Source organism: Caretta caretta, chromosome 6, assembly GCF_965140235.1.
Source record: "Caretta caretta isolate rCarCar2 chromosome 6, rCarCar1.hap1, whole genome shotgun sequence".
Classification (NCBI taxonomy): domain Eukaryota; kingdom Metazoa; phylum Chordata; order Testudines; family Cheloniidae; genus Caretta; species Caretta caretta.
In genome coordinates this window covers 34,032,337-34,057,610 of record NC_134211.1, presented here as the reverse complement: position 1 = coordinate 34,057,610, position 25,274 = coordinate 34,032,337, and the positions used below count along the sequence as shown (strand labels likewise).

The window sequence follows — 25,274 nt, the reverse complement described above, 5'->3', positions numbered from 1 at the left end:
TTTTTTATTAAAAGTCTTCTTGTAAAAAACTGAATGCTTTTTCATTGTTCTCAGATCCAAGGGTTTGGGTCTGTGGTCACCTATGCAAATTGGTGAGGATTTTTATCCAACATTTCCCAGGAAAAGGGGGGGTGCAAGTGTTGGGAGGATTGTTCTTAAGATCCAAGGGTCTGGGTCTGTAGTCACCTAGGCAAATTGGTGAGGCTTTTTACCAAACCTTGTCCAGGAAGTGGGGTGCAGGGTTTTGGGAAGTATTTTGGGGGGAAAGATGCATCCAAACAGCTCTTCCCCAGTAACCAGTATTAGTTTGGTGGTGGTAGCGGCCAGTCCAAGGACAACGGGTGTAATATTTTGTACCTTGGGGAAGTTTTGACCTAAGCTGGTAAAGATAAGCTTAGGAGGTTTTTCATGCAGGTCCCCACATCTGTACCCTAGAGTTCAGAGTGGGGGAGGAACCTTGACACACCTCCAGGAAGTCTCAGAAATGACAGTGAGCTTGAGATTCCTTTAAGAATGATTGGTTCCATCCAACATCTAATAATACTTTGTATTAGTCACTCAAAAGTAACAAGAGTTGGATTCCCACACTTAGGCTCCAGATGTTTGCTGACCTTATAAAAGAGAGAGGGAGGTATATGTACCGTCTGCAGGAAATACGTAAAATGTCACAAGTCCAAGCCAAATCTTATTTGGAATACAGGGATTTCTTTTCTGTAATTTTAACGGAACATATTGTAATGGGGTAGCAACTCCTTCTTTCTCTTTTTTAAGTAAAAACACCAGATGTGAAAGGCTACGATGGTGGAAGATCTAGGATATTCTATAATTTCTATATACCTGAAATTTCCTGTTCTAATTGTTATTTCATAGTAAAAATTAATCCCTAGTGTCTTTTGGTATTTTCCACATATGTCCAACATTTAAGCCCAGCCCTTCTGCTGTGGCTGAAGAGGACACAGTTCAGCTGTGAGGACACAGTTCAGCTCAGCAGTGAGTTTAATTTTCCCCAAGGCTGGACTGATTATGTACGCTAGCTGACAACGGTTCCCAGGAACGAATACAGCACCTAGGGACGTCCCAGTCATGCTTCTTGCTTCAGCCACAATCTTTATGTCAGCACCAGGGATATTTTAAGAGCAGGCCTGCCTGTTCTCTCTACCAGAGGATCTCCCTTCACTCTGTCTAGCCTCACACTGCCTGCTAAAATAGCTTTATGACCAAAATTCATCAGTAATGTGGCACTAAATAGCCACAACATAGCAGAGGTTCTGGGCCTCAGAAACTGGTACACTGAAAGGTATGTTTTGGAAAGAAATTTCCCATTTATTTCACTCTTTCAAACAGCTGAAGGTATGGAATTCACACCAATAGGACTAAAAGGAAATAGTATGTTACATCATGAAATCCCGACCCCCATAATTATTTGGGCAGGGAGGAACAAATGACAGCCCATGAGCCATACCAACCAGTCACTTTCCTAATCCCTTCCCTGCGGCCAGCAGCTGTGCCAGCGTGGCTTGAAGTGGCTGGGTCCTCCCCTAACATCAGCATGGTGAAGGCCAGGTATGCACCAGGGACAGTGAGGTAGGTGACAAGGCAGCATGGGAGTAGTTCAATGCGAGCCACACGCTGGAGGAGCACAAGCAACTTTTCCATCGCTTCTGTCCAGCCCACCACGTGCCTTCATGCCAGCGCCTCCCAACAGCAGAACCCCCCCATCTCTAGGGCCACAGAAACCAGAGATGGAGAACCCCTGCCAGGCCTTCCCCCCGCCGCCTCCTCCTTGGGTGCGTCCCGCCTACCCTGGCCACAGGGCGCGTGAGCGTCTCCCAGGAGGGGGCTCCACGGCCCACCAGAAACTTTCCACCCTCCACTCCCCTGCTGTGCAACCCCCACGGGCCCCGCGGACACGCCCAGGCCGCGAGCGCCCCTCTGCGCTGAGCCGCAGGCCCGGCGGGCGCTGTGGCGGGGGCGCCCCAGCCTCCCAGGTGAGGGCGGGGCGCGTTCCTCGGTCTCCTAGCTGCGGCGCCCGAGGCGTGCGCGCGCACAGCCGGGCACGTCAGCGAGGCGCCGCGCGCGACGGCGGCCCCCGTTTCTCCCGCTGGCGGTTGGGTTTTGGGGGAGCGCGGGGAGGCCTCCCCGTCCCCAGCCCGTTACCAGCCCGTGGCGGGCCCGGCCGGCGGGGACAGGATGCCGGGTGAGGCTGCTGCTGGGGCTGGGCGCGGCGCTGGGCAGTGACGGGAGCGGCGGGCAAGGCAGGCCCAGGTGAAAGGCTGTGGGGAGAGGGGAGCGCCGCCCCTCCCCCCGCCGCCAGCACGCGCCGCCCCTCCCCCGCGCCGCCCGCCCTGGGCTGGAGCTGGGCGGGGGCCGGCCACGTGCCCGGTGGTTGTGGCGTCGGGGTAGCGGTCGGCGGGGATGAGCAGCCCCGGGGAGCCGCCTTCCGCCAGCCTCTTTCAGCTTGGACTAAGCCCGCCAGCCACCGTGCACCTTGCCTGAGCCTTCAGCCTCGTGCCTGGCCCCGTCACCCCCGTGCGCGCGCCAGGGCTGTGTGTGCCAGGCGCTCCGACGCGGTGGTCGGGTTCCTGGGCGGGGCACGCTCTGTAAGGGCACGAGTTGATGGTAAGGGAGGGGAGTGAGCCCTGCCTTCGAGGGTTAGTGGCTGGGCCTCGACAGCACCAGTATGTAGCAGGGCTGCGGTACTCGAAGTGTGGAAAACAAAGTGGCAATACCCTAAAATGATGGTAATTTGCACAGTAATGTGCATGACAACAGTAGTGTCTGGCTTTGCACCATAAACCCTCACCAGAAAGGATGGCAGCGCTTACTTACCATCTTCAGGTGTAGCTGAGCCAAGGGTGAAGCACAGGAGTAGTTCATTATTAAATCTCCATTCAGTAATTGTGGAAGGGACTAGATATGCCTGCTTGTTTATAAACTACAGACTTTTGTGCATTGATAGGTAGTATATTAAGTGCTAAGTTGCTTACTGAAGCAGAGAACCTACTTGTTCATCTCTGGAGTACAGAGTTCAAATATAAATACTTAAATAAAGGGTGTTTACAACAGGAACGGAGAATCAGTGATACAGGCTTAGTTGCACACTTGAGTATAGTATTACTGATTGTCACAGCTATATAATTTCAGAGTGACTGAAGAGGGAAAACACCTATTAGGTAACCTACTCTCTCACCATAATTTTGGTCTTTCAGTTGTTACATTATAAACCCTTATTTTCTGGATGGCTTAACATGGCTGTAAAATTGACTAGATTGAAAGTTACTCATGGTCTTAGCCTGGCCTTTAAATTATCACACAAAACAATCCTTAAGAGTTCTGTAGCTTTGAAAGCAGTTTATCATTTGTTAAGTCAATATGTTAACTTCTTCAGCTGAAAATTTTCTAACCAAATGTGGATTATGTTGGTCTTTATGGAGAAAATATAAAGGCAAACAGTTGTTTGAGAAGGCAGCTTTTTGCATGTGTACCAGGTCTTTCATTTCCAAACTCTGTTTTGTTGTGTTGTTAGGTACTAATAGGCATATTTTTGTCTTTTATATAGCCCTATTAAGATGCATGGGCCCCAAGAAATTAATAATTTAAACTGGGCACAAGTTTACAAGGAAACACAATAAACAGGTTGCAGGGGAAGGTTGTATGTGAGGGATGGAGGTTATGCTAGTGAAAGATCTTGGGGTGCTTATTGTGGTTACAGATGCACCTCAGTTTCTCTTCCCTTTGTTTTATTTTAAAAACTAAATTTGAGGGCAAGAGTCAGGAGAGAGTGGTGTTGGAGAGTGATTTCAGTGAAAGTTCAGAGAATCTGAAAACAGAATTTGGCCTGAATTTTACAATTAAGTTTTTGTTATCTGGATGTATAGCATATAGTTGCAAAAAGAAAAAGAGTACTTGTGGTACCTTAGAGACTAACCAATTTATTTGAGCATAAGCTTTCGTGAGCTACAGCTCTCATCCGATGAAGTGAGCTGTAGCTCACGAAAGCTTATGCTCAGATAAATTGGTTAGTCTCTAAGGTGCCACAAGTACTCCTTTTCTTTTTGGGAATACAGACTAACACAGCTGTTACTCTGAAACCTAGCATATAGTTGGATATTTCACGGTAGACCCCTGAGAGGAGAATGTACTTTTCACAACTGTACCACACGTTTTGTCTGTTTTTCTTGTCCAAAATTTTATGTAGTTGCAATCAGCTATTTACAGCTATAAGCCTTGATTCTGCAAATATTTATTCAGAAATGTTTGCTGGATCAGGGTCTTGTACAGTGACACTATAAATCTGTTTATAATGTGGCTAGTACCAAACTCGGAGCGCAACTACAGATACAAAGTTAAGACCCAGATCCTTCAGTTGAATTATAGAGCCCCATTAAAGTCAGTGGAGCTCCACAGGGATCTGTACTAGTGGTGCTGACTGCAGGATCTGAGCCTATATCCCTACTGATTTGTCTCCCTCTTGGATGTTACTCTTAAATAAATAAAAATAGTAAGGAGAAGCAAATGTTTGGCTAACTTGAAATGAAGTTTAGATAAAGTGAGGGTATGAAGATTCTTCTGGATATTGGGATCAGAATCTGTAGAGAATGATCTTGCACCACCAGTGGGGAGAAAGTGTGGAGGAATGTAGAGGATGCCTGTGCTGGATGAACTGAGGAAATGGGAGGAGAAACTGGAACAAGTCTACACAAGGTTGTTTAAATGAGGGAAACTTTGACTCGAATCAAACAGTTCAGTAGCCAGAAAGGTATCTGAGGATCATGTGGCTCTGCCTAGTTTTTAATCCTTAATGTAATCATGAATCTTAATGTTTTACTGTTCTGTAACATCATATCTGGCTTGTATCTTCTTTGGCTTGTGTTTAATATTCAAAAGCCTTGTATGCATAGAGAAATTGCACCAATTTAACTAAATGGTTTCTAGGGGAGGGATAGCTCAGGGGTTTGAGCATTTGCCTGGTAAACCCAGGGTTGTGAGTTCAATCCTTGAGGAGGCCATTTAGGGATCTGGGGCAAAAATTGGGGATTGGCCCTGCTTTGAGCACGGGGTTGGACTAGATGACCTCCTGAGGTCCCTTCCAACCCTGATATTCTATGACTTAGTTGTATCAGTGCAACCCCCTAGGGTGGATGCTTTGAAATCAGTTTAAGGCTGCTTACCAATTTAAGTGTCCACCCGAAGATGAATGCACTGATAAGTCAACTTAGAAACCAGGTTAGTTACATCCAGCTTCTGTGTGGAGACGAGCATAGGGAAACACATTTTTGTTCTGTACATGTCAGCTTAATTATATAGTTAAATATACAATTAGTTCTTAGAGCTTTTGACTTGCAAAGAAAAATCTTTTCTTAAACTGCCATATATTAGCCTCACTTCATAATTTTCTCCTTCTTGTTGCATTCCTGTGTTTGAAACAGGGTGGATAAAAATCAATGATTTAAAAAAAAATCAGTTTTTTTCCTTAGAAAACATTTTTATCAAAAAAATCTGATAAATAAAAAAATAAATTTTTTTAAATAAAAAAAATCCATCTAAAGATAGTTTTAATTAAGATACATTATAGCTCAAATATATTTCATCATGGAATAGGGATTATAAATTCTAATTCTATAGCATGAGACAATATATTAAAGTAATATTTAAGAAAAGTTTTGTAAGTAAGTTCCAGTAGTTCATGGATTAGGGACCCAGTCTTATGGGGTTCCAGGGGCTCCTTTATACATTATTTAGGTTAATCTTTCTATCTTGGTTAATCTTTCTATCTACCAATGGGACTCAGTGCTCAGTCTAGAAAATACCATCAGAGATGCTTAGTTTTTCAGTTTTCAAACTGTAGATTTGTGTCTCCAGAGATAACATGCTTGTTAACAGCAAAAATGTTTTAATTAATAAATATATAGAGGTGAGAAATAACAGACCTCAACCCTATTGTCCCCATGCAAATTTGTGTACACAGAGTCAATCCCTTACCTCTCTCTAAAAGTGCAAAGTTTCAAAAAGTTCAATGAATAGAGAAGATTGTTGGAGGCAGAATAGATCTAGACAAGAAGAAGAAATCTGGAGATAAATGTGAGAAGGGAGGGACAAGCAGTAGAAACAAAAATGAAACTGTTTGAGCAGCATATTCCAGAAGTCTTGAGGTCTTTCTGAGTGTAGCCTTCATTGATTTGTGACCTACCATACCATTCACTCACTAGAAGGGAAAACCTATGATGGCGGCAGGCCGTAAAAGAGACCCAGTTTGTAAATAAGAACCATTCAAGAAATATGTTTGCTGCTGATGTTTTAAAGAAAGTCACACTAGTGAACTGGTGGAAGTTACTTAAGCACTTGGATTCAGACACTGTTGAAGTAAGGTTTCAGAGTAGCAGCCGTGTTAGTCTGTATCTGCAAAAAGAACAGGAGTACTTGTGGCACATTAGAGACTAACAAATTTATTAGAGCATAAGCTTTCATGGGCTACAGCCCACTTCATCGGATGCATAGAATTGAACATGTATGTATATATCTATAAGAAGATATATACATACAGAGAAGGTGGAAGTTGCCATACAAACTGTAAGAGGCTAATTAATTAAGATGAGCTATTATCAGCAGGAGAAAAAAACTTTTGTAGTGATAATCAAGATGGCCCATTTAGACAGTTGACAAGAAGGTGTGAGGATACTTAACATGGGGAAATAGATTCAATATGTGTAATGACCCAGCCACTCCCAGTCTCTATTCAAACCCAAGTTAATGGTATCTAGTTTGCATATTAATTGAAGCTCAGCAGTTTCTCCTTGGAGTCTGTTTTTGAAGCTTTTCTGTTGAGGAATTGCCACCCTTAAGTCTTTTACTGAGTGGCCAGAGAGGTTGAAGTGTTCTCCTACCAGTTTTTGAATGTTATGATTCCTGATGTCAGATTTATGTCCGTTTATTCTTTTGTGTAGAGACTGTCTGGTTTGGTCAATGTACATGGCAGAGGGGCATTGCTGGCACAAGATGGCATATATCACATTGGTAGATGTGCAGGTGAACGAGCCCCTGATGGCATGGCTAATGTGATTAGGTCCTATGATGGTGTCACTTGAATAAATATGTGGACAGAGTTGGCATCGGGCTTTGTTGCAAGGATAGGTTCCTCGGTTAGTGTTTTTGTTGTGTGGTGTGTGGTTGCAGGAGAGTATTTGATTCAGGTTGGGGGGCTGTCTGTAAGCGAGGACTGATCTGTCTCCCAAGATCTGTGAGAGTGAGGGATCATTTTTCAGGATAGGTTGTAGAGCTTTGATAATATGCTGGAGATGTTTTATTTGGGGGCTGAAGGTGACAGCTGGTGGCGTTCTGTTACTTTCTTTGTTGGGCCTGTCCTGTAGTAGGTGACTTTTGGGTACTCTTCTGGCTCGGTCAGTCTGTTTTTTCACTTCAGCAGGGTGGGTATTGTAGTTTTAAGAATGCTTGATGGAGATCTTGTAGGTGTTTGTCTCTGTCTGAGGGATTGGAGCAAATGCGGTTGTATGTTAGAGCTTGGCTGTAGACAATGGATCGTGTGGTGTGTCCTGGATGGAAGCTGGAGGCATGTAGGTAAGTATAGCGGCTAGTAAGTTTCTGGTGTAGGATGGTGTTTATGTGACCATTGCTTATTAGCCCAGTAGTGTCTAGGAAATGGACGGCTTGTGTGGATTGGTCTAGGCTGAGGTTGATGGGATGGAAATTGTTGAAATCATGGTGGAATTCCTCAAGGGTTTCTTTTCCATGGGTCCAGAAAATGAAGATGTCATCAATGTAGCGCAAGTAGAGTAGGAGTGTTAGGGGACGAGAGCTAAGGAAGCGTTATTCTAAGTCAGCCATAAAAATGTTGGCACACTGTGGGGCCATGCAGGTACCCATAGCAGTGCTGCTGACTTGAAGGTATATATTGTCCCCAAATGTGAAATAGTTGTGGGTGAGGACAAAGTCACAAAGGTCAACCACCAGGTTTGCCGTGACATCAGGGCTACTGTTCCTGACGGCTTGTAGTCCATCTTTGTGTGGAATGTTGGTGTAGAGGGCTTCTACATCCATAGTAGCCAGGATGGTGTTTTCTGGAAGATCACCTATGGATTGTAGTTTCCTCAGGAAGTCAGTGGTGTCTCAAAGATAGCTGGGAGTGTGGGTGGCGTAGGGCCTGAGGAGATCATCGCACTTTTAACAGCAGTAGCTTCTTCTGCCGGTGTAGAAAAAATATTTTCTTCCTTTGGACTAATTCATTCCAAATTGAGAAATAGTTTGGGACCTGAAAAAGCAGGAAAGCGTGTTTTTCTTTTCCAGATTATGAACAAACAGGAAAACGAAGGTGAAGACGACTGAGTTAGCTGCAGAAGCCAATATTTTAAGTTTCTCGTGTTGACCTGGCTGACATAGTCAATTTAATTTTTGTTTTTGGAAAAATTTCATTTAACTATTTTAATTAAAAACAATTTTAACAAAAACAAACCTGAATTTAAAAAACTTGAATGTTTAACTAAATTCAAAAATTCATATGCTTGTTTTGTTAAAATATTATATGTTTGCTGTTGAAGAAAAACATCCAGACTACATAGTGTTGTTTTATTTAAATAAAACAATTTAAATGTCTGTCTGGTGATGTTCTCCTAATACAGATATTAATGATTAATCTGTTGAATTGGTGATAGTTCACCTCCCAATGACTTCATAAATGTCTGCTTCAGTTACCTTTGGTAAATGAAATAACCAAACAATCATTCATTTTCTGATATAGCTGTAAAACTAATCTGAAAAGTTTTCAAAATAAATCACTTTAAAAATGTATAGTGCGCGTACCTTCTAAAAATGAAACCTACATCTATCTCTTGAGTTGTGAAGAATATGTGTTAAGGTTATAACAACCCACAAGAATGCACTTTTATGTAGAAATCCATGATTAAACTGAGTCTTCCTGACTAGTCTTCCAAATCCACCCTGGTTTGCAAACATTGCATTGTGGAGTTTTTGAAACAGTACATTCTGTATATAATGGGAATAATTTTTTTAAACTTATGAACAAAAGAATGCCTTTTCACAAGTTGCTACTTTAAAACTTAACACTCCAAGAAGTGTTATTGCTTTGTTCCTGGGTTATGTTGTAGATGTGTCTCTTATCCAAGGCTGTGTCTTTTGTAATCAATAGGTGATTTTCCAAACTCCTTAGAGAGTAGATATGTTGCTGCGCTTAAAAGGAAAGCGAGAAAAGGAAGTAGAGACTCTTAAATTTATATTAATACAACTTTTTAAAATGTTTTAGCAGAAGGTCCACAAATGACTGAAACCTCCTTTCTGCCTGGACATTGAGCTGAAGCATTTCATCATGGGTCAACAGATTTCAAACCAGACACAGAGTGCTATTAACAAGTTGCCAGAAAAAGTAATAAAACATGCATCTTTGGTTCGAGAAAGTGGCTTTCTGACTTATGAAGAGTTTCTGGGGAGAGTAGCTGAACTTAATGATGTGTAAGGCTGCATGTTCTTTATTCCTTTCCCATTGTCGTGTTGTACAGAGACTGTGTACAGAATAGTATCTTGATAGTAGATTATGAATAAGATTATCCAAGTTTTCAAATATACGTCCTTAAATTCTCTAACTCCATGTTGAGATTGAAATTGTTTATATAGGATCATCCAACTCTATTAATACTTCACAAAAATATCAGTGTATGTTTTTATTATAGCATGTTGGCCCTTGTTTATCCTTTTAAGGTGTTGTGCATAAGATATTTAGAATGTGAATATTAGGTCTGAAATTGGAGGGTTATCTATTGATGTTTCATTTATTTATATTTAAGAGTGTATATATGATACTTAGCTCATTATGGTCCTGAGTCTGCAGATAGGCACATGAATAATTTTAGGCATATAAGCAGCTCTGTTGATTTCTGTGGCATTGATATAACTGCTGTTCAGATTTAAAAGGGATGGGTGAATGATGCCAGTGTCCAAGTTTCTTTCAAAGGTGACTTCACCAAGCATTGCCTATCTAATATATAATGTCAGATTAATGCGACTGTGTTTCAGCACTGCAAAGTTGGCTTCTGGCCAGGACAAACATCTTCTGTTTGAAGTGCAGCCAGGTTCTGATTCCTCTGCTCTATGGAAGGTGGTGGTTCGAATAGTCTGTACTAAGGTAAGATTATCGGAACCTTTAACTCAGTTTTTTAATCTGCAGGTAACTGAGAACAATGGCTTTTCAATGAAAATCAAATTGTTCAGTACAATATGTTTCAAAAATATTTGGAGGTATTCCTATACTGTTAAGTACAGTTAGACCTAAAATCTAGGTCTTCCTAAAAAAAAGTCAAAATATCAACAGTAACATTTCCATGACCACTTTTAAAGGATTTGCAATCCAGTCATTGGAACATCTTTCCAATATATAAGAAACAGAAAGTAAAACAAATTGGAGACTAAATGAGTTTTGTTTTATAGTCCAAGCTTGACAGAGATTGCATATTAATAAAGGACATTCAAAATCAACTTCACTGGGAGATGAAATTCCTGCACTCTTAAAAACGAAGTAAATCTTTCTTTAATTTAAAACTTTGATCTTTAATGGTATGAGTTTAGGCCTGATCCTGCAAATTGAACCATGTGGGTAAATCATTTTTATTGGGGCTTCACATGAATGTAGCAGTTCAACCATCTTGCAGAATCAGGACTTCATTGTGACATTTCAATTAATTTTAGGCGCAAAATAGGTTTCCGTGACACTGTTAAAAGTATATAATTCATTAACGTGTAGCAATAAATGTGTATGACTTCAATTTAATGTGTCTTTTTTACTGTAAGACTTCATCTTGGCTCTCTGCCCTACTGAAACTCATAATGAACACACTTGTTCAATGATGCTTCATCCTAAGAAAGCAAATAGTGCTACTCTGGAATATTGAATTGTTAGTTTTGCAGTTGATATTCATCCCACAAAACCAGAAGTTGACACTGAAATTCAAAAGGTAACAGTGTACAAAATCAATGTGGCAACTATTAAACGAATTAAAAACTGGCTAAGTATTAATAAGGAATCACTGAATCAGGGTGGTTTCTAGTGAGGTTCCTACAGAGATCTGTTCTTGGCCTAATGCTAGTAAATGTTATGGCAAGAAAAATAAAATCATTACTCTTAAAGTTTGCATATGACAGAAAAATTGGTGGAGTGGTAAATAAATGACAGGTCAGTTATTCAGAGTGATCTTTGATCCCTTGGTAAACTGGGCAAGGTTAAACATGCAGTTTTAATATAGTCAAATGCAGGGTTGTACGTCTAGGAGCAAAAAATGTAGGTAATGCTTACAGTTCCCTATCCTTTATCCTGGATAGAGATGACTCAGAAAAAGATTAAAAGGTCATGGTGAATAATCATCTTGTTGGTGTGAGTCTAAAAGGGCTAATCTTCTGCAGGGGAATATCAAGTAGGATTAGGGAGTGGTATTACCATTGTATATGGTATTGGTGAGACTGCTACTGATTTATTGTGTCCATTTCTGGTGTCAATGCTTCAAGAAGGATGTTGGAAAAAATTGATCAGGGTTTAGAAAAGAGCTACAAGAATAATTTGAGTTCTTAAAAATCTGCTTTACAGTGAGATTGAAGAATCTAATCCATGTATCTCATCACAGAGACAGTTAAGAGGTGACTTTATTATGGCTTGTAAATACCTACTTGGGGAAGAGATTTTTGTTATTGGAAGGCCGTTTAATCTAGCAAATGCAAACATAACAAATTCAAATGACTAGAAATTGAAGCTAGATAAATTCAAGTAAGGCACATGGTTTTTAATTACATTCCATCACTCAAAAGTTTTTGAAATCAAAATTGCATGTCTTTCTAAAAGAGACGCTCTAGTTCAGTGATACTCAGACCTCAGGAGCCAAATTAGCAATCAGCATTACCCAAAAGAGCCACAGTAAGACTCTGTGTGTATATAATGTCTTCTGCAGTTTCCACAGTATGCATCCGATGAAGAGAGCTGTAGCTCATGAAAGCTTATGCTCAGATAAATTGGTTAGTCTCTAAGGTGCCACAAGTACTCCTTTTCTTTTTGCGAATACAGACTAACACGGCTGTTACTCTGAAACAGTAGGCTTATTGTTTCATTTACTATTCTCTCTATAGATGTATAAAAATAAAATTCTCACTGCAAAATGACTATTATTTTTATCAACTACAATTGGTTAATAACATAGTAAAAGCATCCTGGTTGGTTAATAACTTAGCTAATATTTAAATCACAGTGTTTTAATATCATATGCTGCAAAGAGCTTCAGGAGACACATTAAAGAGCAAATTGCGGCTCCCAAGCCTCAGTCTGAGTAACACTGCTCTAATTAATCCAGAAGCGATTTGCCTTGAAATGGGAATTGTTGGTTGAAATTCTGTGGCTTGTGTACTGCAGGAAGTCAGACTAGATGATTATGATCTCTTCTGGCCATAAAATCTATTACTGTAGTATCTTTAAAGACTGCATTTAGGGCATTTTTAAATAGATCACTTAATAGTGTTTTTTTTTAATTCTTAGTTTTACTTAATGCTTGTAAACTTTACTTTAGTTTGTCAAGTGACATCATCCAGAATCTTAATAAAGCTCTTGAATTCCTTAATTTAGAGTTCAAATCCAGCATACCTCAAGACTGTTCTCTGAAGCTAACAATTTTTAATATAGATTTATTTTTTACTTTTAGCCTATATATAAAAAATTGGGGGGAGATACTTTGAAGAACAAGATTTCATGATTACTTTTATCAAGACAAAAAGAAAAGGAGTACTTGTGGCACCTTAGAGACTAACCAATTTATTTGAGCATGAGCTTTCGTGAGCTACAGCTCACTTCATCAGATGCATACCGTGGAAACTGCAGCAGACTTTATATATACACAGAGAATATGAAACAATACCTCCTCCCACCCCACTGTCCTGCTGGTAATAGCTTACCACGGTATGCATCTGATGAAGTGAGCTGTAGCTCACGAAAGCTCATGCTCAAATAAATTGGTTAGTCTCTAAGGTGCCACAAGTACTCCTTTTCTTTTTGCGAATACAGACTAACACGGCTGTTCCTCTGAAATTTATCAAGACAGACATCATTGTAGTCATGATAGTTGGTACTGTACAATTTAGATACTGGCTCGGCTAAATTAAGCCCTAAAAATAAAACCATTTATTTCTGTCCAAGGTTTTGTTTATGCTTAAAGTTTCTAGACATAAACCCATCTACTTAATTATAGCTCAATATAGTTGAATACCATAAATTTAGTGTGATGCCAGTATCACACTTAAGCTGATATTTTCCAATGCATTTGATCTTATTTACCTACCTATGTTCAGAAATGATGGCAGATCAGTTTAATATTTGTTACATAATACAAATCTGTTTATAAACTTTTGTATCTTTAGATAAACAAAACAAGTGGCATTGTAGAAGCTTCAAGAATTATGAACTTATATCAGTTTATTCAGCTTTATAAAGACATCACAAGTCAAGCAGCAGGAGTTCTTGCACAGAGCAGTGCCTCTGAAGGGACTGCTGCAAGTCTGTCATCTGTGTCATCTTGCCAGGCCAGCTTATGGATGGGAAGGTAGTTCAATATATTACAGGTTGTGTGTGTGTGTGTGTGTGTGTGTGTATGTATGTTTGTAATAATTAGACACCCTCCAAAATCATATTAAATGTGAACTGTTACTATCCAGCACAATAAATGTGGGCAGAGCAGACTTTTGTCTGCCAAACAGTGAGCATGTTACCAAAAAGGGTGTGGTGTAAGTACTTGTAATCGTGTAGTAGATTCTGAGTTACCATTGGTGCCTGTACGCAATAGGTTTGGAATAGCTTTTTTAGTGATTATAGTTTAATATAAACCTAGTATATGTTGTCTCTGAGTGAGGAAACAGAAGGAAATGAAATCAGCTGTGGCTACAAAACTGTTTTCATTGATGTTTGTTTACACAGACTTAATGTTATTGTTCCACTTAAACTTTCTTTTCCTCTTCTTACATTTTGGCATGTGGAAATTCCCATCTGTTGTCATCTGAAAGTCATCAATTCTAACCATAATTTAACCTGTAAGACTGGAAAAAATATGTACTGGTTCATAGGTGTTGACATCCTGCTTTGTTAGCTAGGAGGAAAAGCAACGGACTAAGATCAGCACATGCAGTACCTTTTAGTTTAAAATTTATAAAATGGTTAACATGTGAATGTAGTGGCAAGAATCTTTGCACCGTACTCCATGTTGAAAAGTTGCTATTGATAACTGTTTAAAGTTTGTATTACCTTGAAAGTTAAATGTGAAAGTTGAAGTAAGTTAGGGAGATGTTTTAAACAATGATTTACTAAATGGAATGATTCACTGTAAAACAGTGCTATTTCTGAGTAACGGGCAAAGAAGTAACTACAGCAAAGCTGGCAATCAGGAACTTTGCAAATCATAAACAAGTTACTAAGTCAGTTTTAACTATTGTTAAAGACTGCAAGCTCCAGTTGTTTGAGGGAGTGAGAGAAAGGGAGATTATTCAGAATAAAGATAGTACAGTGTTTTTAAGCTGACATATAAGAGTTGGTACAAGAGTAGCAGCTGTGTTAGTCTGTATTTGCAAAAAGAAAAGGAGGACTTATGGCACCTTAGAGACTAACAAATTTATTTGAACATAAGCTTTCGTGAGCTACAGCTCACTTCATCGGATGCATTGAGCTGTAGCTCACGAAAGCTTATGCTCAAATAAATTTGTTAGTCTCTACGGTGCCACAAGTACTCCTTTTCTTTTTAAGAGTTAGTTTAGCAACTTAGAGGACCTGTGCACAGAACTTGTTCTAATATGCGGGAGGGGGTGCAGGCTCTGGGCTGGGGCTGAGGGGTTTGGAGTGTGGGAGGGGGCTTGGGGCTGAGCCTGGGGCAGGAGGTTGGGGTGCAGGAGTGAGGGGTGCAAGCTCTGGGAGGGACATTAGGTGCAGGGTCATATGGTCACACTGCACTTAATCTCAGAGTCCACTGGACATTTCATGAGTTTTACTTTTTATTAGTGTCATTTATGGTGTTAGATTCAAAATCCTTCATGGATTGTCACAAATCAGTATAACCTTCTCAACTGTGGGGTGTGCATTGGTTGAGCCTGGGGCAGGGGGTTAGGGTGCAGGAGTGAGGGGTGCAAGCTCTGGGAGGGAGTTTGGGTGCAGGAGGGGACTTCAGGCTGGGGCAAGGGGTTGGGCTCCGGGAGGGGGTATGAGGTGTAGGCTCCGGCCAGGAGGCGCTCACCACAGGTGGCTCCTGGTCAGCGATGCAGAGGGTCTCAGGCAGGCTGCTTGCCTGCCATCATGGCCCCATGCCACTCCCAGAAGTGGCTGGCTCCTGGCACCTTTCTATGGCTGAGGGGGAGGGGAGAAGCAGGTCTCCGTGCGCTGCCTGTGCCCACAAGCGCTGTCCCTGCAGCTCTCGTTGGCTGGTTCCTAGCCAATGAGAGCTGCGAGGACGGTGCTGGAGGTGGGGGCAGTGCGTGGAGCTGCCTCATCCCCTCCCCCCCCCAATTCCCCCAGGGGCTGCAGAGACGTACCAGCAGCCAGCCTCTTCCAGGAGCAGTGTGGGGCCACGGTGGGCAGGCAGCCTGAGCCCTGTTGCGCCACTGGACTTTTAGTGGCCTGGAGATCGCGTTCAACTGGCAGATGCTCCAGGATCAACCAGTTGATTGCAATTGATGGGTTGGTGACAGCTGTTCTAATCTGACTCCCGACACATTGCAGGCCACAGAACCTCACCCACCCACTTCTGTAATAGATCCCTAACCTCCTGCTGAGTTACTGAAGTCCTCAAATCATGATTTAAAGACTTCAAGTTAAGAGAATCCACCATTACACTAGTTTAAACCTGCAAGTGACCAATACCCCATACTGCAAAGGAAGCCCCCCACCCCCCCCCAACTCTTTGCCAATCTGACCTTGTGGAAAATTCCTTCCTGACTCCAAATACGTCCCCTGTTTAAGTTAAGTTTACAATGGTCACTCTTTCTTCAGTTTTGAGGGATATTATCTAGTCTGGCAGCATTTCCCATCTTAAATGTAAGGAATGCTTTTGCAGTGGTAGAATCTTTCAAAGTGGAAAAATTCAAATATGACTCCTGTATAGTAACTCTTTGTCTTACTTTTTCCATCTTTTGGGGATAAGCTATCACTTTGATAGTCTTTATTGAGCTTTCTTAAAAGCATTCCCACAGCAATGCTGAAAAGAAATATTGAGCCAAAATTTCAAGAGCACCTAAGTAACTTATCACATATCTTTTGAAAATTCAATGGGCTTTGTGCTCCCACCTCAGTCAGGAACTTGAGGTAATCTCACCAGTTATGTTGTTCTGTAATGGTGGTTCTCAGCCTGTGACCCAATCAGCGCACAGCTGTGGCCCATGTGAAATCCTCAGTGCCACACAGGTAGTGTTGGATGTGGCCCACATAACACATTCTGGCCCATAATGGTAAATAGGTTGAGAACCACTGTTCTATAAGCTGGAACACAAAAAGAATAAAAAACAGTGGGGGAGGGGAGAACTGCATGTGAAATTCCTGCTAATACTGCTTACCTAATGTGAGGAGAGACTCTGCAGCCTCATCTTACAAAGAATGATAAACTAAACTGGGATGGGACAGTTTTGCAACCCACACTCTTCTTTTCTGATTTAATTTCCTGTTTGTCTTGCCTAGGAATACTCAGTCTTGCGTTTTTGGCTGTACTGATTTATTGACACACTAACACTATCTAACAAATATATTGTAGGCATATTTGGGAAAGAGGTATTTTCCTGCTTTTTAGTCACACTCTCAGACAGATGGACACTGTGTTCCCATTTGCGTAATTGCTGTAAGAGGCTTTTTTTGGAAGCTTGATACTCTGTACTAGTCTTCAGTTATGAGGTGAGGCGATAAGGATGGGGTAGATGGAGAATAAGAATCTGTCTTTTTAAATGTGGGTTTTTGGGGTTTTTTGGAAGGGAGAAGTCAAGAGTAACATCCTCTCCATTTAAATGAGCTGTTTGATGTAAATCAGATCACTTGTGGCAATATACCTGCCAAATGGAAGTAAAGATTTTGAAATGCTATTGGTAATGAGCTTGAGTTAACTTAGCTAGCATATTCTAATTTTTCATGTCCCTCTATATCTAAAGACACTGAAAAACAAACAATGAAGTCCCTTCAAGTGTTCTTCTACCCAGTTAATCTGTTCGGTTTTATGATGTGAAATATTCACTTGGCTAAACTCTGCTTCCTTTCAGATTTTTGTTAGCTCTGCAAGATCACTGAGCAAAAATAGTGAATATTATCTACTTAATTTTTCCTTTCATCTTAACCCCTTCCAGTTAAACAGTGTCCCACTCTTGTGTTGCATGTACTTTAATATACTCTGGATGGGAAAGTATCTCTTTTGCTTCTACTAACTTTATCTAATACTAGTGGAAAAATAAGCAAATGCTTATGTCATCCTTAAAATTTAAGACTTTCCATTTGTGGCCTATCTGAACTTGTAAACTTTCCAAAATGTCATCTGAATCCAATACTCTACTCTCTGGATCACTTAAAAATTGGCTGCATGTATTTTCAAGGTTTTGGTCCTATGACTCTAAATACCAGCCCCTTGAAACTTGCTGAAAATGGTGCATCAAGCAGGTACACTAGTATGCATGTATCAGTAAATCTCTCATACTTTGAAATAGGGTCATAGAAAAGTACAGCTATTAACAGAGAATGGAGTCCCATAATTTCTGTAGCGGTTCAACCTTTTTTTGCCCCATCTTGGTGGGGATGGGGAAACTTTTCAATGTTCCTTGCGTAGCAAACTAAAAAGACAATCCTGGGCCCATCACCGGTTTTTTGGACGGAGAGGAGGTTGTTTAGAAGATTTATGGTCAGTAACCACCTCTGCTTTTTTTAATGAATTCAGATGCTTTCTTTGATTATCAATATATTTGGCAACAGGCCTTGCTATATCCTAACCACTACCTATATTTGTAAAGAATGTCTTCTCTATTGACAACAGCCTGAAATAAATTACAAAAATAAGAGAATCGGTAATTTGGAAAGGAAATCCGAGGCGTATACTTGGCCCTGAAAGAAGTGCTGAGGACAAGAACAAAAACACTTGAACTACTAGCCATTACATTAGCTGGTATCCATTCTGTGTTAGAATAGTTCACAAAACATCAAATCAAATGACCACCCAAATTAGTCTCTCACCTTTGTTAAACAGTCACAAACCAGGGCAGTCATTCTAGAAATATAATGCCACTAAATGAAACCCTCTCTGCAATGCTCCCCCCACTGTTCAGCACTCCAGTGCAGTATTTTGAAGCCACCTTCCCCCTAGGAGATCTTTAAACAATCTTTAAGCTTGTCTCTGACATCAACATCAACTGAAATATTATGGAAACTGGTTGAGAACTGGTTAAAAGACAGGGAACAAGGGTAGGAATAAATGGTAAATTTTCAGAATGGAGAGGGGTAACTAGTAGTGTTCCCCAAGGGTCAGTCCTAGGACCAATCCTATTCATCTTATTCATAAATGATCTGGAGAAAGGGGTAAACAGTGAGGTGGCAAAGTTTTCAGATGATACTAAACTGCTCAAGATATTTAAGACCAAAGCAGACTGTGAAGAACTTCAAAAAGATCTCACAAAACTAGGTGATTGGGTAACAAACTGGCAAATGAAATTTTATGTGGATAAATGTAAAGTAATGCACATTGGAAAAAATAACCCCAACTATACATACAATATGATGGGGGTTAATTTAGCTATAGCTAATCAGGAGAAAGATCTTGCAGTCATTGTGGATAGTTCTCTGAAGACGTCCACGCAGTGTGCAGCGGCAGTCAAAAAAGCAAACAGGATGTTAGGAATCATTAAAAAAGGGATAGAGAATAAGACGGAGAATATCTTATTGCCCTTATATAAATCCATGGTACGCCCACATCTTGAATACTGCGTACAGATGTGGTCCCCTCATCTCAAAAAGGATATATTGGCATTAGAAAAGGTTCAGAGAAGGGCAACTAAAATGATTAGGGGTTTGGAACGAGTCCCATATGAGGAGAGATTAGAGAGGCTAGGACTTTTCAGAAAAGAGGAGACTGAGGGGGGATATGATCGAGGTATATAAAATCATGAGTGGTGTGGAGAAAGTGAATAAGGAAAAGTTATTTACGTGTTCCCATAATATAAGAACGAGGGGCCACCAAATGAAATTAATGGGCAGCAGGTTTAAAACAAATAAAAGGAAGTTCTTCTTCACTCAGCTCACAGTCAACCTGTGGAACTCCTTGCCTGAGGAGGTTGTGAAGGCTAGGACTAAAACAGGGTTTAAAAGAGAACTGGATAAATTCATGGAGATTAAGTCCATTAATGGCTATTAGCCAGGATTGGGTAAGGAATGGTGTCCCTAGCCTCTGTTTGTCAGAGGGTGGAGGTGGATGGCAGGAGAAAGATCACTTGATCATTACCTGTTAGGTTCACTCCCTCTGGGGCACCTGGCATTGGCCACTGTCAGTAGGATACTAGGCTGGATGGACCTTTGGTCTGACCCAGTATGGCCATTCTTATGTTCTTAAAAAGCATTCTGTCAGTGATCCTGTTTTTAAAAAAAAATCAGCTGTTGACTGTTCCAGCTAGTAAACAAAATGTGGCATAAAGTCAAAGTTTAATTTATTAAAAGCTAAATCTGCTTTAGGGTGGCATTTTGGCCATTGAAAGCAGATTCTGTCCCTGCCTGTATTGTAAAATTTAATGTGAGTTGCTTGGTCAAAAGATGCAATATGCAATAGTTCATAATATGAACTTTGCAGACTTCACTTGTCAATATGGAAAGTGATGAGTATATAACCCTTTGTTGGACCAAAAGAGGAATCGTGCTACACAGATAGGTTGCATAATCCTAGTGAAACCCCAATTCCCTTTGCAGTTTTTTGTTGTTGACTTTGGGCCACAACTGTTGCCACAGACAGGCTGCATAATGAATGATATGTTCATAAGTTCTCTTTTGCTTATTTATCACTAATCTGAACGTTTATATCTACAAAAAATAACTAGTCTGCGTATGCACAGAAGGAGTATTTTGAGATAGAAGAATAGTGTTGAATTTATGTTTTTAACTGAATAATACTGTTTCGTCTACTGCAGGGTTAAACAGCTGACTGAGGAGGAGGAGTGTTGCATCTGCATGGATCGACGTGCTGATTTGATCCTACCATGTGCTCACAGTTTTTGTCAGAAATGCATTGATAAATGGTAAAGTGCTTAACAAGGGAGCTCATTCCTAACATGATTGGTTTTGGTATGAAGAACTCCTCTGTACCAATATGCTCTAATGTTTAAAGAGATCTTTTGAGTAATGTACATGTGATGGATAGGAATCTTGAGCAAATACCAGGATTGCAGCAGAGCGATGAAGGGTCACTTCAGAATTTGCAAGCATTTGATTAAAAACTTGGATCCAGAAAAAGCTCTAATGCTTAGTGAGGACTAGCGGAGAATTCACTTGTAGCAGTGCAAGTAGCTGATCAATGCATAATTAGATGTAAAGCAAGTTAATTAAAAATTACAGGGAAACTGATTACATTTGAATTGAAGAATTCATCAATTGATTAATTGAATTCAGAAGTAGCTTAAACTTTTTTTTGTAGTTTGCTGCCCATATTATTCTTAATTCCTGTAAAACATTGTAGATATGCATGAAGTTTTCAAGAAGAGGAAAAGGGGAAACACATTGAAGCTGGCCTCTTGATCTGTTCAGGTCAGAAGTTCCACAAAATTTTTCTCTTTAAAAATTAGTCTAGTCCTCTTTAAATGTTACAAGCATAAGGCAAAATGGAATGCCTAATTTTTATTTTTGTGAATAAACATATTGCAAAGGGAATATTTTTAGGCATTAAATTGAGAAGTCTTTTCACTGGTCAAATACTGTAAATTTTCCCTTAAATTTGATAAAATTCCAGTACAGTAATTTTTGTGGGGAAAAGATTGTTTTTAATTAATAAAAAATAGTATTTTGAAATGTATGCATAACTTTTATTTTACAATATAGTATCAAGTTAGACACAATACCAGCAACAAATTGCTTTTTAGCCTCTCCTTTTGCTCTAAAGCAGCAGTTCCCAAACTTGGTTCGCGGCTTGTTCAGGGTAAGCCCCTGGGGGGCTGCAAGGCGCTTGTTTACCTGAGCGTCCGCAGGTATGGCCATTCGTGACCCGCCAGGGGCTTACCCTGAACAAGCCGGGAATCAAGTTTGGGAACCCCTGCTCTAAAGTTAGAGCTGAGATCATGCTATTGATTAAGAAGCCAGTCTTCAGAATCATGGGGAAAAGTCAGGGAGTCAAATTCAGCTCTGGTTTACTTGGGCGGCAGGCCCAATCCGTATTAATTTAAATGAGTTGGCCATTTACTCATGGCTAAACTTGGTCCATTACATTTGATTCTCTGTGGTTATTTCAAACTCTTGATGAGGAGACAGTCTTTAGCACAATACTCTCACAGCTTTAATCAAAGAAATTGGATCCCTGTGTATAATCAAACTTATCTACTTACCTTGGACAAGTAGGACTTTGTGCCTGTTAGCATTGCAGAACCCACTATCTCTACTGCGTGAATGAGTTAGTTTCCAGGATTGTGGTTGATTGACAGAATTGTTAACTGGGTTCCAGTTGCATAGTCTTTATTATTGTTTGATGTATGAGTCAAAACGAAGTTTGACGTCTAGATCCCAAATTAGGCTCATATGGTTAAAGCTGGAAAAACCTTTTTATTTAACCTGAGAAAATATGATTCTGAGCCACTAAGACAATCTTTATACTATTTTCATCACTTTTAAGAATATTGCTGCACACAGAATTGTTGACTAATGTTGATTGCAAAGACAGTACAAAGACACTATTCAAGTGATTGGGTTTTCACTTATGCTTGCAGTCACCTAATCCAGTTATATTTTGCAAAGTCTCTTAATATACAGAGCATGCAAAGGCTGACAGTGAAAGCAGATGGTGTGCAGTACTTACATCTCAGATAGAAGTGTGCATGTTTTTTGTTTCGTTTTTTAACCAACTATTTCGCTGGTTTCCTAAACAGGAGTGATCGCCACAGGAACTGTCCTATCTGCCGTCTACAAGTGACTGGGGCAAATGATTCTTGGGTGGTGTCAGATGCACCTACAGAAGATGACATTGCTAGCTATATACTCAACATGGTAGATGAGGCAGGCCAGCCTCACAGACCATGATGTTGGTGACTACTGATAGAAGTACTTGAAAGTTTCATTGTCATGAATATCTGCTTTTTCCTCTCATTCCCATTCATCCATTCTTTATTTCATTTTAGGTGTTTCTTTGGTTGCTGTAAGCTAAATCTACACTATTCTTTTAAAACACAGGGAAAATGAGCTAATATGTCTGGGTACATTCTTAACTTTTAATATATAGCTTCATTAAATGCTCTGAACTGTTAAAGTAAACTTTACAATCGTTACCGATTTAACATCTTTTCTGACAAGATTAAAAGCCATTGGAATAATGTTATTAGTATTAATTATAACATAATAGCATTGTGCACCAGATTTTTGAACACCACAAATGGAACTTTATTCTAGAAGATGCAGTGTTCTATTATTAAAGGGCCTGCCATGCAGCCTTTTTCCTCATAAGTAAACCTTACTCACACAGCTGGTCTTACTGACTTCAGTGGGATGACTCACAGGAATAAAGATTATTAACACGAGTTAGGATTACACAATTGTAACTAAACTGTGAAGTTTTATTGATGAAATTTGAAAAGCATCTTTTGCCCCTTCCCTCACCCGTGGTCATTTGTTGCTGTTTAGTATTTATATAGAGAGAGTCAAACCACTAGTAATTTTTAGCACTGACAACTGTTCTAAATCTATTCTTAGAGATTACAGAAACCAGCCATGTCAACATGTGTGTGCTTTCCTTTTTTCCTAGCAGAGTATACCTTTTAGAAGGCTATTTTATCTGATATTCTAAAGTTTCATAGGTAACGAAGCTGTGCTAAACAGCTTCACACACAGTTCCTAAGGTTAAAACAATATATTTCCATACCTTTTTGATGAGCTACAGCCAAAAATTGTTGTATGCACTAAGCATATCTGAAAAGAACTCACTTTACTGGAAGGCATTGTACAGTAGTTGTCATGGTTTTGTTTAGTCCTGATGCTTTTGGCTTTCTCCTTTTTTCCTGAGTTTTCAAAGTCACAACATTATGCATACTTTAAAGAAAAAGAGAGAAGCTAAACTGGTGCTGTGCTTTATTTCTACAAGTGCAATATGTCTTTCTGTAGCAGAGAAACTTCTGCTTTGATAACAATAGCTTCATTTTGCTTCCAATAGAATGTATAGCTCTGAAAATCTGGGGAAAAGGAAGTAGTGATAGGAGTTCACCAAGATAGTTCTGTAGTGTTTTTGCAGTGAATTTTTTAAGTTTGTCTATATTCAAAAATAAAAACAAAAAACCTTGTCGGTGCCAGTGCACAGGGAACAGACTTTGAATTCTGTCGTACATCAGTTATATTAGCTCAATATGTCATTTTTCTGTTTTGCAATTAAATTGAACTGTTTTGACTTAACACTTGGGAGTCATACAGATATGCTTCCATGCAGCTGTTCCATTGAATAAAAATGGCAACAAATTCTTGTGTAAATTGCAGTTTCATTTGCCATACCTGTTAAAACAGTGTTATTTCAGGCTAAAACTCTGTCATAGATGGGTTCTGCAGTTACAGATATGCAGATTTTTGTAAAACTTCATACAGAAGAGTGAATAGTAACAATACCCAGGGACGAAACCCTAGGAGTCTTACCTGTGTACTTGTCAAACTTTTGTCCTTGGGAACTTGTACAGAATACAACAAACATTTGAATTTGACTTGTGGCAGAGGTGTCAGACTCAAAGCTGGAGTGAGCCAAGTAATACTGACATCCTGTGCAACTCACCCTCGCAACCATTATGGCTTATTGTGTAAATCTGTATTTAGGCATCTTTAAAAATCTGTCTGAGTTTATAGATCTAAAACAATTAACTGGTTCTTCCTCTTAATCCTATCATGTCAGTGAGTCCTTCTGGATTCTTCAGAAAACCTGTGGGATTACTTGTTTGCACTAATTATTGTGGAGTAGTTGGCTGCACTAAATACAATGAAAACCTGTGTTGAAAGTGCATAATGTTTTGGGGGGGTTTCTATTAAAATAGTTAGTAACATTTCTAAACACAAATCATTTTAATTCTTATTCCTTTCTACCCAGCATTAGTCTGCATTTAGGAGGTTAAAATAACCTTTAAATTTTTAAGCTATTTTTATATTGAACCACAAGCAAGCATCTGAAATCACTAAATCCTCCACTTGATTTTATTTTTTGAAAAATTAAAAGAAATTAACTCTTGGAGCAAGTTTTTTTTTTTTTTTTTGGTATGCTGATTCTCTGGTGAGGGCTTATATGTACTTACTAAAATGTGACTTTGTAGTAAATGCAGATGGGTTATTAATTACAACATAGTGACACACAACTAACTAAAGCAAAAACTGTAAATTTGTTTAAAAGTAAAAATGTAAACTATATTCTGTACAACTTTTTAAATTAAGCTTCTCTAATGCACACTGCTGTGATGTAGTTACTGTAATGTGTGCCTTGTAAAGTATGTACTGTATGTTATAAAAGGAAAGTATGTTAGCACTGAAAAATATAATTCAGCAGTGGCAATCTTTCATAGTCTGAAATATGTTTAGATGAATACTAGAAAAGAAAAAAGCTCAAGTTAACTTGAACATGGTAGTGAGTTTCAAAAGTCTGATCTTTGAATGTGAATTAGTGTAAATAGCTGCTTATGAGGGCCATATGAAATTGCTGGTTTATGCTCTGAATTTTACCATTTAAAGTGAAGATTTCGTAAAGCTTTAATATGGGGATACAACTTACACGCTATTGATTGTATTGATAGCTAAAGGTATTCCAGTGTATTGTAACTTGTGTATGAATTGTGCAATAAATACGCTCTGGAAGAAAATGTTAAAGGAATTCCAAATTTAAGGGATTTCCTAGTTTCTCTAATATGATATACTGGAAAAATAAAGCTTTAACTTCAGTTAAATTTCATCATACAGATGGTATGCTTAACAAGAACATATGCTATTCATGAGTAGGATGTGGTTTAAACTTTAAAAGTGTAATGCGAATAAGCAAGTTACCCCCATGTCTGGGGAAACTGTTGCTTATCTCCCAGGCCCT

At 39.7% G+C, this 25,274-nt stretch overlaps 1 protein-coding gene across 2 annotated transcripts; it reads left to right on the top strand.

Annotated features, from left to right (window-relative positions):
• Positions 1 to 2,034: 2,034 nt before the first annotated feature.
• RNF141 (ring finger protein 141) lies at positions 2,035 to 25,137 on the top strand. 2 transcript variants are annotated; one of them, XM_048852763.2, is made up of 6 exons: positions 2,035 to 2,197; positions 9,278 to 9,480; positions 10,042 to 10,150; positions 13,414 to 13,595; positions 20,167 to 20,274; positions 22,108 to 25,137. In XM_048852763.2, the coding sequence occupies exons 2-6, from the start codon at positions 9,338 to 9,340 to the stop codon at positions 22,256 to 22,258; spliced, it is 693 nt and encodes a 230-aa protein (XP_048708720.1). In that variant the 5' UTR covers positions 2,035 to 2,197; positions 9,278 to 9,337; the 3' UTR covers positions 22,259 to 25,137. The 2 variants fall into 2 exon arrangements, with proteins under 2 accessions (XP_048708720.1, XP_048708719.1); XM_048852762.2 differs by having other exon boundaries at positions 9,275 to 9,480.
• The last annotated feature ends 137 nt before the right edge of the window (positions 25,138 to 25,274 follow it).